Below are 14,296 nucleotides of genomic sequence, written 5' to 3'. Positions count from 1 at the left end.
GGCTCCAGCGTTACATCATTAGAACCTTCTGGTGTCCCTGCTTGGCTGATTGGACCAGTGTTCCCTAACCCTTTCCACAAGGCCCACCAACAGTGCATGTTTTGTGGAAATCCACAGAGGTAGGTAATCAGCTTTGCTGAGACACTAATTACCTCACCTGTGAATGTTTGTGGTTTCCTGCAAAACATGTAAAGTTGGTGGGCCTTGAGGACAGTGTTGGGGAGCTCTGGATTGGAAAATATCACCGTGCTCTCTATACATGTTTATAATGTGGGTTGTTTTGGGCTGGTAAGCCTCGATCTTCTTTAATGGTGGCCGTTATCACATTTTAATCCATGCAGGGAGGAGATGGAACTGAATACATTGGCCTCAATTCACTAAGCTTATCTCCTGTCTTTAATAACGTTTCTAGAGTGGTCTCCATGGAGATGAGGCATATCGTATTCAGGAAACATTTTACCTCAGGCAAAAGTAAAGTTATCTCTTCTGTCTTTAAGTTAACTCTTCAATCCTTAAAATAACTCTACAGTTAAAGAAAGGCTGTTTATTAACTGCATGTGAAAATAACTACAGAGGAGGTAAATTAACTACAGAGGAGGTAACTTAAGAGTTCTGTTAGGGGTTTCTGAGGAGTAAAACTGACACTTACCTGGGGCGTTTATCAGCCCGCTGCAGCGGTAATGTCCCACGGCGGCGTCCTCCCATCTGCCGTTCTCCGCCGCCGGCCCCGGTCTAGCGCGGCATGGGATCCAACTGCGGCTGCGCTACAGTGGCCGCGCACCCGCTCGCTTCCGCCTGCGTCATCGGAAGCTTACTGCGCAAGCGCAGTACAAGGCTCCATTGTACTGCACCTGCACAGTAAGCCTCAGATGATGCGAGCGGAGGCGCGGCAACGCGCATTATTCGTCTGTGTGACAGACGAATAATAGCCCGGTGCCGGCTGCGGGGAACGGCGGATGGGAGCAGGACGGCGTGGCACATTACCACTGCAGGGGGCTGATAGAAGCCCCAGGTAAGTGGCAGTTTTTCTCCTCAGGAACCCCCACAGAACCCCTTTAAGGAATGAAGAGATCAGATAACACTCTCACTGTGTGGAGGTAAGTTTTCTCTTGCCTTATTATCTCCAGCATGATCTTAGTGAATTGAGGCCAATGTCTGATTATATTTGGACAGTTTCGCTATTTGATACCTACACTGATATTTGATTACTAGTCTGTTACTTTCATAATTGCCACAGTCTAGACAGACGTTCACTTCATCTCTTACCTGATATCCACATGAGATGTGTCCATGTAATCTGGGTACAGCCTGTTTGGAATCCTCAGATTTCACAAATGCAAATTCAGGTGGACTCCTCACGATCCATACATGACGTAAGGGTCCACAACAGTTAAACATCTGCACCAACTTGTTTGTTATGGTGGCTTTTCAAATTTCCAATATATTCTTTGGAATTTGTCCTCTGAGCGTTATAAGAATGGGCACAGTCAGACACAGTATTCATTAAAACATTTATTACATTAGTACAATTGATCCCAACATCCTCATCTTTTACCGGTACTGTCCCCAAAAGTGGAGATGGAGCAGGGACATCAATGCATGTCAGTGTTCTTCCCAGAAATTTTTTTCCAGCTGGGTGGCAAAAAACCCCCCCAAAAGTAGCCATGTGGCATGAAAAAGTAGCCGTTTGGGGCGAGATGAGAGAATGCTGGACCGGCGCTTCTCTGTACAATTCTGCTTAAGGCATAGGAGGAGGCGAGCCAATGACAGTCGGGTGCTAACCAAAACAAGCCGGGTGGAGAACCTGGCTAAAAGAGCCTGGGGAGAACACTGCATGTTATATACATCTTAGATGGCCACCATCATATCCTACCAGTCCAGGAATTGGCAATGTGTGCATCACCTGTCTTCACAGTGGGTCCACATCTCAAATCAAGAGTAACTTTGGCCCATAGATATTTTTTTTTTATTCTGCCCGATAAAATGAATCTAGCAGGATTGTAGGACAGTCTAAGCAAAGATCACATTTTAATTTACTTAAAAGAATACTGTAAGGGGGTCGGGGGAAAATGAGTTGAATTTACCCGGGGCTTCTAATGGTCCCCGCAGACATCCTGTGTTGGCGCAGCCACTCACCGATGCTCTGGCCCCGCCTCCGGCTCACTTCTGGAATTTCAGACTTTAAAGTCTGAAAACCACTGCGCCTGCGTTGCCGTGTCCTCGCTCCCGCTGTTGTCACCAAGAGCGTACCACGCAGGCACAGACCATACTGGGCCTGCGCAGTACGCTCCTGGTGATATCAGTGATAGCGAGGACACGGCAACGCAGGCGCAGTGGTTTTCAGACTTTAAAGTCTGAAATTCCAGAAGTGAACCGGAGGCGGGGCCGGATGTCTGCGGGGGACCATTAGAAGCCCCGGGTAAGTTCAACTCACTTTCCCCCGACCCCCCTACAGTATTCCTTTAAGTAGGAAATGCTCCAGAGTCTAAGAAATCTTTCGCCCTTTTCCCCTAAATCCCAACGACTAAAGGCTGGTGCACAACAAGAGCAGTTCTGAGCGTTTTTTTAAACGCTTGCGGGGGGAAAACGGCTTGGCTAATGAATGTGAATGGGATGGTGCACACCAGAGTGGTTGGTTTTTTTCCCCAAACGCAAACTTGGGTCCTGCAGCATTTTTGTGGATTTCTATGGCGTTTCTGCCTAATGTAAAGTATATGAAAGTGGAAAATCGCTCTGAAAAGCGCTAGATCAGAGCAATTTTCCAAGCGTTTTTGTTATAGAAGCTGTTAGTTACAGCTTTACTGTAACAAAATATAAAAAATACTACACCAAAATGCTCCCAAAAAAAAAAAAGGTAGGCATGTGTAGAAAATTGCTACAAACATACCTAAAATCGTTCTAAAAAACCTCTTCAAAAACTGCTAGCGTTTGTGGATCCGCTAGCGGTTTTTAGTGTGCACTGGCCCTTAGTGATGCTGCTGCTTTACTGGGTCTCACAATGAAAGCTTTTAAAACAAACTCTCCTGATTCCCTGATTAGTTGTCTTACTTGTTCCATGGTGGACAACATCAAAGAGATGACTGCCACATTCCTGACATCAGACTGGGGGAATAAGGCAGTTTTGTTGCCTTTGGTGAACAGTAGACGTGCAGCCACCATGTGTACAAGTTGACCCACAGCTAAAACATGACTTCCTCACTAACCTTTGCATAAGTAGCTGTAGCAGGAGTCCTCTCCCCGTGGCTAGGCCTGGGCACTCCATGAAATGCTGACTTGGATTTATTAGAGACATATGGGGCCCATATGCAATTGCCTTTTTCACCTGAGTTTTCTCCTAGGAGATCATTTTTCAGCTTCAATTTGAAATAACTGTCCAGCACTTTTCAACTTAAAAAGTACCAAAAGGTAGGTGAGAAAGTACTATTAGAATTATTTTGAGTATTTTTGTGCTTGCTGGTGGCTTAAAATAAATTTAATTGGCAAATTTAAAATGATCACCTAGGAGAAAACTCAGGTGAAAAAGTAAATTGCATATGGGCCATGAGGTCATTCATTGGTGGTTGACAAACTTGTGACTTATCAGCCAGCCTCACAACATCTCTTACTGCTTGTAAGGCTTTGGCCTAGCAAACACTGCTTCACCTTGTTTGTTAAAAGCATCACTGCCATATCCGGTCAGCTAACCTAGAATAATCTGATTACAATCTGCGGCTGGGAAATAATAAGCTTCAAAAATATCAACTAAAAAGTCTCCAAATCGGCATCATTCTCTTCTTTAGCTTTATCAGAGGCAGTGAAAGGCAACGCCTTTCAGTTAAGAAAATGAATATGTGGACATAAAGCTGTGATCACACACTAAATGTTCATTGCTGAAGACCAGGGGTCCCCATACTTTTTTGGTCAAGGGCCGGGTCAACATACTACAGACTGCTGGGGGGCCGGAGTATACATGAAATGATGTAGATAAACATAACATTGAGCCTTGGTATTGTAGACAGCGCCTATTAACATGGGCAGTCCTAATTTTTCCCATTTAACCAGAGCGCATTTATTCCCCTAAATCAGCAAGTACAGATATTATGCCATCAACACAACATGTGCAGATAGTATGCCCTCCAACACAGCATGTGCAGCTATCATACCACCAATACAGTGCAGATATCGTGACCCTAACATAGCAAGTCATATGTGAGCCATAATGTCACCCAATAGCCTGCAAAAGCCTGCAGCACAACCCAGAAGCCAGCAAATTACTGATTTCTAGCTTCCATGTGGATGGGTAGTGCCAGAACTGTTATTCTATATGCAGGCCACCAATATTTAAAGATGCAGCAGAACGCATCTATAACTAATACATTTTGTGTATGGGGGGCCAGTAAAAAGCCTCAGGGTGCCGCATTCGGCCCGCCAGCCTTAGTTTGAGGACCACTGCTCAAGACGATCGCTTGCGATAATCTTACGTGAAACCCTAGCATGAGTACAGGTATCTCATGACATTATTGATATAATTAGCAACTAGCCATGCGGATTTTGTGCACCCATCCACTACGGACGTTATTCTATTGACTTCCTGCAGCATGCTGCCACCCACGTTTCCTCCACTATTCCGTCACCATAGAACAGAAAAGGCTACTTAGCAAAGATCTAAGCAGCCTCTCTATAATGAAATAATGAACAATAGTTTTAGGCAACCGTAACTGAGCGCCTGTCTGTTGCTTTACATTTCCACATTTTCTTGGGTCCATGGTTTGTCTGTATAGTCCTATCCTGCATCCCCAGCAGCATGTAATATACAGTATGTCCATTGTTTCTCCACTGGTACTGCCCTGCTTGGTCTGTTCTCGGTCAGAAGCCAATTTCATTGGTTCTTGACCTTGTGATCACTGTGAGCCAATCACAGTAATCACAGCCCACCTAGGGCTTTCTTTAAAAAACATTTTTTTTCTTTGAATATCTTAAAATCTATTCTCTCAAAAAGGTTGTTTTGAGATTTATTTATTTTTTACTTGTACCCGCAGAATTAAATTTTGCATTTTCGGACCTGTATATAGCTCACAGACCCCACCCTCACCCCTCCCTGAAGTGATGCATTATGGGTATTGCAACCTGAGTAGTAGAGTTGATCACACACAATTACCTTCTGTTTTCAGAAGCCAATAAATGGTATCATACTTACACTTAGGTGTTAGCGTTTAATGATGGTTGCTATTGTACAATACTTGTTGCTGCAGAGCTACATAACAATATTTTAGGTAAAGCAAATGCTCCACTCATCTTCCTACAACCAATACTGCCTGTAATATACTGATCCTTAACCAGACTATTTTCCTTCCCAGGATCCCTGTGGTGACCATGTGACCACACCAGCACTGATTAATCTGTAGGCGGACAGCTGTGATGGACTCTGGGTAATTAGGAATCAACCTAATGGCAGGTGGGGGCACCGCCCACATTTGTCAGTCCTCAGCACCCACACCATAGCTGTGCGACAGGAGGTAGCCATACAGAGAGCCGCCGGAGGCAGAAGAGCTCAGCCAGACAGGAGCAGCCCCAAATCCTGGGCCGTATGTGTGTGTACATATAACCGATTACATGTATGTATGCATGGGCACACATATCACACGCCAGGGTCGTCTGTGAAGAAGATGTGATGTCACATCCTGTACCACGCCTTCTCTATGACTGCATGTGTGACTGTTACATCAGCAATCTTCACCAAGGGCTTATCCCAACAACCTCCATGTTGTGTCTTCACAACCAGGAATCTCACTGTACAGATAGCATATATATATATATATGTATAATCTTCTTCTCTGATGGGTTTTAATGGCAGTTTTATTTTTAATAAAAGTAATTTTATGTGTAACAGATGAAGCGAGAGATGGAGATTTGTGACTGGATGTCAGTGATCAGTTTACATAAGCAGGCACCTCAGCCAGCTGTTTGTCTGTGATGGTGTAACGCTGGGTGTGTCCTCCTCCTCCACCGCCTCCCACAGATCATTCTCTGTAAAACATTGTACAGTGAGAAATGAGCTCACACTGAAGGATGGTCTAGTCAGGTCACATCAAACCAACAGACACGGTGCACAACGTCCCAGCTATTATATTACCATTCATGGGAGCCGGTGGGAGTTTCCCACATCGTCTCTCGTGCGCGCAATGCATTGCGTGCTGGGATATGTAGTCAGTGGATGCAAGTACAGAGGTGTACTTGCATCCACAGACTACATCTCCCAGCATGAATTGCGGCGAGCACGAGAGAGATACAATACCGGGAACTACAAAATGAGGCAGATGCAACCGTTCCAAGGAGAAGATGGCGCATCCAGTATGGACCGGACAACAGAAGAGCTGCAACCTGTAGGTAAGTAGTGAGGCTCACCCCAATTCCCAACAGACAGCCCCCACCCCCCAACGGCACAGTCCATTACAGTCCACAACTTTCTAATGAGGAGTTTTATGGTGCTCGGTGTCCTTTAAGGTGCTCATCAATGATATAATCTTGATTGTACACTCTTATCAAAACTATGTAGTAGAAGGCAAAACTGAGTGCATTTGTTGGCACTCCAGCTGTGGTGGAATTACAAGTCCCATGAGGCATTGCAATACTCTGATAGCTCTAAGCATAACTCCGGGAGGCAGCGGCATGATGGGGTTTGTAGTTTTGTAACAGCTGGAGTGCCAAGGTTAGCGATTACTGAGATAGTCCCTCACATTAAACAGAAGTGGTAAAATTGTACATTAGTTGTCCCCCTAAGTTAGATCCCTCTTCCTTCTTATAAAAGTATGGAGTACAACATAATGAACTAGAACTGCATTGCAGTTAGCTGGAATCGGTGTGAACATTCACCTAAAATTTTCACACAAAAAAAGCACCCTATACCCATTCTAACACACAACCTACCAATACTCTTTGGTAGCCAGGACTGCCAGCACTATTCTAGTGTCTGGCGACACTTCCTGCTGCCATAGACTATTGTTACGTTGTGAGTTAAGATGTTCATGTAGCCAATCAATAGTTTATGGCAGCCAGAAGATTTACCAAAAGACAAAAAAGTCCTTACCGTCATAGACTGTTGTGTTAAGATGGTCATGTAGCCTAATAATAGTCTATGGCAGCTGGAAAATTCACCAGAAACTAGAAAAGTGCCATAGACTATTGCTAGGTTGAACGTTAGGAGGACCATATAGCCAAACAATAGACTATGGCAATAAGGACCATCAGCACTTGTCCAGTTTATGGTGACTCTTCTTGCTGTTAAGACTATTGTTGGGCTATATGACCATCCTAACTCACAAACTAGCAATAGTCTATAAGAAGAGTCACCAGAAAAGTGCTGGGGGTCCTGACAGCCATGGACTTTTGTTAGGCTATATGGCCATCCTAACTCACAACTTAACAATAGTCTATGGCAGCCAGGACCGTTGGTGCCTGTCTAGTTTCTGATAACTCCACTAGTTCACTATAAACCCATCCTAAAACAACAACAACCTAAGAACAGTCTATAAAACACTGAAACAATCATTTGGCAGTTGTTGCTTTAAGGGGTACTGTGATGTCTGAGGCATCTGTGTGGAAAATACTAGCCTTCTCCCACTGGTATTTATCCAATCCATCAACTATATGTCTGTGCAGCTGGTCCTAATTGGATCAAATGATGGTAAAGAACCAAACGGCCCCTCTTTCCAACAACTCTATAAAGTTTCCTATCTATCCCAGCATAATATTAGAATTACATATATAAAAGATAATCTCCTAGTTCTACAATAGTAACCACACAAGTATCGTACCTTGGAGACCGTAATTGCTAGGAATTACCTATATGCTTAGGAAGAGATAATTGTCCGATTTTGTCCACTTGGGAAGACATACTGTGGATTATGAGTTTGGTTACCATGGTCACACTGAACAATTGTCTATTATGGTACCATTTTGCTGGGCTAGACTTATTTTTGTAGACTTGTTGGGGAAGAGAGAGACCCTATTGTTCTTTTTGTTCTTGTTAGGCAAATGGTTTATGAATATTAGTGTTAGCCATAGAAACATCCTGCCTGCAGCTTACCGTCCTCTTCTTCTGAGTCACTCTCTGCAGCAGGAAGTAGGAAGTCGGCACAGAACTGAACCCGCACTGCAGAGCTACAACAGGAAAAAGGGGAGGGGTAAATAATCAAAGGGTGGAGCTAAAAATCACACACTCACATTAATAGCAAGGGACTTAAAGAGGAACTCCAGTGAAAATAATGTAATAAAAAAAGTGCTTAATTTTTACAATAATTATGTATAAATGATTTAGTCAGTGTTTGCTCATTGTAAAGTCTTTTAAATCCTTGATTTACATTCTGACATTTATTACATGGTGACATTTTTACTGTTGGCAGGTGATGTAGCTGCTGCAAGCTTTTTTGGCAGTTGGAAACAGCTGTAAACAGCTATTTCCCACAATGCAGCAAGGTTCACAGACAGGAAACTGCCAGGAGTACCACGGTCCTCAGTTTCTTGTGGGAGGGGTTTCACTACAATATCAGTCATACAGCGCCCCCTGATGGTCTATTTGTGAAAAGGAATAGATTTCTCATGTAGAAGGGGATATCAGCTACTGATTGGGATAAAGTTAAATTCTTGGTCTGAGTTTCTCTTTAACTCCACCGATAACTAAAACAGAAAAATACTGCAGAGCAGACTATAAGATTAAGAACATGGTCACAGTGGTGCATTGCAGCGCGATGTAAAGGCTGCTTTGAAACACAGCTTACCCCACTGCAGTGCACCACCTATGCGACAATCACAGTGTGGTGGAAGCGTTGTGATATAACGGGTTGTGGCATCATAACGCACTGCATGCAGTGTGTTACCGCTAAAAGCGTACATTTGGAAAAGTGAAGCATACTTTTCATTGCTTTACTGTACACGACACAATGCGAGAATAACATGCGACTCCACTGTACCGATCTGTTGCGCTCCTGCTGCCACAGGGAACGTAACGCAATGTCCACTGTGAATGTGGCTGAAAGCAAACCTATTATAGTGGAAGATGACTGAGTGACAGAAAGACAAGAATACATAGGGGTCATTTCACAAAAGAACAATAACCTTAAAGAGGAACTTTAACCAAGGATTGACCGTTATTCCAATCAGTAGCTGATACCCCCTTTCCCATGAGAAATCTATTCCTTTTCACAGTGTGATGTCATGACCATGTTCCTGGCGGTTTGCTGTCTGTAAACCTCATTGCATTGTGGTAAATAATGGCTTATTTAAACTGCAAAGCAGGCAATATCTCCATGTGTGGATAATAGAACTCTCAGTAATGAACATTCCATATAGATCACCTGGCAGAACTAATGATGTCACCACCAGTGTTACAGTTTTACCACCAGTGTTACATTTTAGAATGTAAATCAGAGAGAGGAAAGATTTTACATTGGGCAAACACTGACTAAATAAGCCATTTTATTAATTATGTTACTTTCACTTCAGTTTCTCTTTAAAGAGAAACTCCAACCAAGAATTGAACTTTATCCCAATCAGTAGCTGATACCCCCTTTTACATGAGAAATAGAATGATTTTCACAAACAGACCATCAGGGGGCGCTGTGTGACTAATTTTGTGCTGAAACCCCTCCCACAAGAGGCTCTGAATACCGCGGTACTCTGGGCAAACTGCCACAATGTAACAATGTTCACAGACAGGAAATGGCTGTTTAAAGCTGTCTGTAACAGCCAGAGCAGCTAGAAACAGCTACATAACTTGCCCACAGTAACAATGTCACCATGTAATACATGTCAGAATGTGAATCTGGGAGAGGAAAGATTTTACAATGAGCAAACACTGACTAAATCATTTATACATAATTATTGTAAAAATGAAGCACTTTTTTTATTAAATTATTTTCACTGGAGTTCCTCTTTAACATGTGTAGACAGTGTACATTAATATTACCGGGCGTTACGTGGTTTACCTAGCGCATTACACGAATTGCAAAACGTGCTTTATACATGCAACGCTTACTTTGCTTGAGTAACAGTGCTGCATGTATACAGCGAGTTGCGTAATTCGTTATGTACGGTAAATTAAAAAAAATACTAGGTAATCTTAATGAGCACTGTCTGCACATTAAAGGGACACTTAAGCCAGAAATAAAAAAAAAATCAGTTTTACTTGCCTGGGGCTTCTACCAGCCCCCTGCAGCCGTCCGGTGCCCTCGCAGTCATTCACGGAGCCTCCGGTCCCCCGCCGCCAGCTAGTTTTGTTTTCGCTGACAGGCCCTGACAGGGAGTCGGCGGGATTTCTACGCCTGCACAGGCCTGGCCATGCGTATCCTTCTTCATGTTCCCATCCTCAATAGCATCCTGCACAGGCGCAGGACACTATTGCGGACGCGAACGCAAAGAAAAATACACGTGGCCAGGCCTGTCGGTGAAAACAAAACTAGCTGGCGGTGAGGGACTGGAGGCTCTGTGAGTGACTGCGAGGGCATGGGACGGCTGCAGGGGGCTGGTAGAAGCCCCAGTAAAGTAAAACTGATTTTTTATTCCTGACTTAAAGAGGAACTCCAGTGAACATTTTTACTGTTGGCAGGTGATGTAGCTGCTGCATGTTTTTTTGTCAGTTGGAAACAGCTGTAAACAGCTATTTCCCACAATGCAGCAAGGTTCCCAGACAGGAAACTGCCAGGAGTATGTACTCAGAGTTTCTTGTGGGAGGGGTTTCACCACAATATCAGCCATACAGCTCCCCCTGATGGTCTGTCTATGAAAAGGAAAAGATTTCTCATGTAAAAGGGGGTATCGGTTACTGATTGGAATAAAGTTCAATTCTTGGTCGGAGTTTCTCTTTAAGTGTACCTTTAAGATTACTTTTTTTGTGAGCTTACCCCATAATTCTGTGTAAAAAAAGTTAGTACACCCCACAAAAAATGGTTCACATTATCAGCATAATTTCAAAAAACTAACTACAGTATCTGATCTTTATGAGGTTCCACAATATGGATATACCAAAGTGATATAACAAATATCACGCACCTTATGTCATAGTCCATGGTGTATTTTATGTAAACACATGTACATTTCTCATGTGAAAGAAGTAAGTACGCTCCAAACATTTCAAACTACCTCAAATGGCTGAAATAGGAATCAAGTGCCCCAGAGCTGGTGTAAATAATCAAAGCATCATTGGAGAGGATCTTGGACATTTGTTATGATTTGCTCTTAGTTGAAGTGTGTGGTATCACCCTGCCTAGATGAAAAGAGCTCTCTGCGGTCTTAGGCGTCTAGCAGAGGTTGTCCAAGATAACTCAACATCAAACTGGACATCAATCACTCCGCTGTCTGTAAAATTATCTAAGAAAGGAGACGATTTCAAACAACCGCCAAGTCACCCTGGTCAGACCATCCCAGCAACTTTAGCCTGAGGCAAAACATGAGATGATCAAAGACACCTGTAAGAACTCCACAATTTCATCGGGTAACCTACAAGTAGCTCTCACCACTACAGATGCCAGACTGTACAAGTCTTCAATTAGGCTGAAGCTAAAGAAATTACATCTAAACAGGAGACATGCCAGGAAGAAACCATCTGCGTGAGAGAAGCAACATCAGGGTAAGACAAAATCTGTTCATTCTGGGACAATACAGGTAGGTTATCGATATACAAGGAAAAGATAAAGTTATTTGGCCCTAGCACTAGATCACATGTTTAGTGAAAACCAAACACAGCATTTCACCAACTGTAAATCATGGTGGTGGGAATGTGTTGTAGCGGTTTTGTAGTATAAGGGCCTGGGCAACCCATTATCACAGAATCCACTAAAGAGCCTTCTTTGTACCAGGGGGTTCTGAAGAGAATATAAAGCCATCCGTCAAAACACTGAAGCTCTCTTTAGCACATGACAGTGACCCAAAACATTCAGTAACAATAGCCATGTCAAACATCAGATCATCTAACCAATGCCGAGGCACTAGTGGGGATTGAGAATACCCATCCACCAACCTCGACATAAGGCAGAAAACACATTTCTAAGCTCAAGGCACTGGATAACTGGGCAGAGATCACGTGACAAATGCCAAGGAACTAGAGAGGCTCCAGGCACTCCTACCCCTGGGCCCAGATAGTTTAAGCAGTGCCGAGACACTGAAAGAGCTCCAGGTCATCCTACCACTGGGAAGAAATCATATAGCAAACACAGAGGTACTGTCGGGGCCCCAGACCACCCTACAGGTAAGAACACAGAACAGGATAATGGAGCAGTCAGAGTAAATGTATCTAGGAAAATTGAAAGGGATGGTGTTGCGCCTCACGTTCTCAATTTGTTTGGCAGCTGCTAGTTTGAACAATGGGGGTACCCCGCCCCAATAGGTTAGTATTTAAAGCAAGATGAGGGTTCAAACTGCGCTAGAGGGATAGTTCCCTACTGTACTAACTAACTGCATGCTGTCAGGCTAATAATAATCAATGATTAGAAAACAGTAAATGGTCTAGCGCTCAACAAGTCCTCAATGTATTTTCACTCAATAAAGTTCAATAATATTAAATTCCCACAGGTCTTCAGTACAAAATATCCTCACAATACGCTCACCATGCTAATCGGTTACAGATCAGCCAATGCGTCTTTGGCCAAGCCAGTATACTTTGTCCTGGATTGTATCTTCAGGGTAACTCAAATAATTAGAAGAAAAGACACATATACAGTGGCTTGCAAAAGTATTCGGCCCCCTTGAAGTTTTCCATATTTTGTCATATTACTGCCACAATCATGAATCAATTTTATTGGAATCCCACATGAAAGACCAACACAAAGTGGTGTACACGTGAGAAGTGGAACGAAAATCATACATGATTCCAAACATTTTTTGCAAATCAATAACTGCAAAGTGGGGTGTGCGTAATTATTCAGCCTGATTTGGTCTGAGTGCAGTCAATTTCTCATAGACATTGCCTGATGAGTGCTAATGACTAAATAGAGTGCACCTGTGTGTAATCTAATGTCAGTACAAATACAGCTGCTCTGTGACAGCATTAGAGGTTGTCTAAGAGAATATTGGGAGCAACAAGGGGGCCGAATACTTTTGCAAGCCACTGTATGGTTTAGTATATGTCCAATTGGCTCACACCCCAGATGCACACACACACACACACACATGCAATGCGCTCACCAGATGTTGATGCCAATCGGTAAAAGATCAGCCAATGCGTTTTTGGCCCAGCCAGTTTACTTTATCCCATCTGATATCTTCAGTCGTTCAAAAAACTTAAATGCAAACACACATATAGTGTAGCATATCCAATAAATTCCCACCTCAGGTGCACAAACACATACAATATGTTCACCAGATATGCGTGCCAATTGAAAACAGATATATAAATATTATGCACTGAAGACTGGGAATTGAATATTATGGAACTTTATTTAGTGAAAATACAGACTGCTCACATTGAGGACTTGTTGAGCGCTAGACCATTTACAAATAATTATACTGAAGGGTGTGACATCTAACCTGAGGTCTAAGTGATCCAAATACTAGTGAAATTGGTGGCAAATTGGTGATACTGACAGCTGAAGAAGCGCACCTCACTATTATAAATTTTTGTTAGAACACAGTAGTTGATATTTCAAATTCATTTATACACAATTTATTAGCAAAAATAGAATAAAATGAACATAGAATGCTAAATTAGAAGGTAAAATGGACCAACAAAATATTATAGCATTCAATATATTAGTAATAGTGTACAATCTACAGTACACTCACAAACACATGCGCTCACACTGCAGTGAAAAAGAAATATGGTGTCTACAAAAATAAAATTAAAATTAAAAAAAAGATAAAATTCTGAAATATAAAATAAAATAAAAAAAGGGAGATTGATCAATTAGTAAAACGTATTTCCGGATGCTTTAAGGCGTAATGCATAATGATCAAGACAAGAGGTCCCAATTGTCCTCAGGAGATAATGTAATAGTAACAGCTGCCACAATAACTTGGCAGTAAAGTGTAATGTGCAATAGGTTCTCACCTTCTGTGATTAGCAGATATGGAAGAGACTGACAGATGAGCTGGGAATAGGTAGCAGTACCGTAATGGGGAATATATCTGATCTCAGGTCTACAAAGGGCTCTGTAGGTATCTTATAGTGTTCCATCTCAGTTATCTCAGTTTCTGACTGTATTATTGTTGTAGTGTATATTATATTCTACTTATAATAATAATACACAATCATAATATGCAGACACGTAGAATAAATAAGTAGTGCAGATTACAAATCTGCATACGTAACAAGTACAAACTATAAAGG

At 42.6% G+C, this 14,296-nt stretch overlaps 2 protein-coding genes across 6 annotated transcripts in view; one reads left to right on the top strand and one right to left on the bottom strand.

Annotated features, from left to right (window-relative positions):
- Nucleotides 1-5,866, top strand: part of PIANP (PILR alpha associated neural protein) — a 51,396-nt gene extending 45,530 nt beyond the window's left edge. For all 5 annotated transcript variants that reach the window (XM_068255042.1, XM_068255039.1, XM_068255040.1 and 2 more), the window contains one exon: nt 5,337-5,866. In XM_068255042.1, the coding sequence (XP_068111143.1) occupies nt 5,337-5,358 (22 nt within the window). In that variant the 3' untranslated portion in view covers nt 5,359-5,866. The remainder of the gene's footprint in view (nt 1-5,336) is intronic.
- LOC137533790 (uncharacterized) overlaps nt 5,173-14,296 on the bottom strand; it is a 63,240-nt gene continuing 54,116 nt past the window's right edge. The window contains exons 13-14 of the mRNA XM_068255037.1: nt 8,066-8,139; nt 5,173-6,006 (exon numbers count right to left, since the gene is read on the bottom strand). Coding sequence (XP_068111138.1) covers nt 5,915-6,006; nt 8,066-8,139 — 166 coding nt within the window. The 3' untranslated portion in view covers nt 5,173-5,914. The remainder of the gene's footprint in view (nt 6,007-8,065; nt 8,140-14,296) is intronic.

This window comes from Hyperolius riggenbachi, chromosome 10 (assembly GCF_040937935.1).
Source record: "Hyperolius riggenbachi isolate aHypRig1 chromosome 10, aHypRig1.pri, whole genome shotgun sequence".
Lineage (NCBI taxonomy): Eukaryota > Metazoa > Chordata > Amphibia > Anura > Hyperoliidae > Hyperolius > Hyperolius riggenbachi.
The sequence above is the reverse complement of the archived record's forward strand: the minus strand, read 5'-3'. Positions and strand labels throughout refer to the sequence as shown.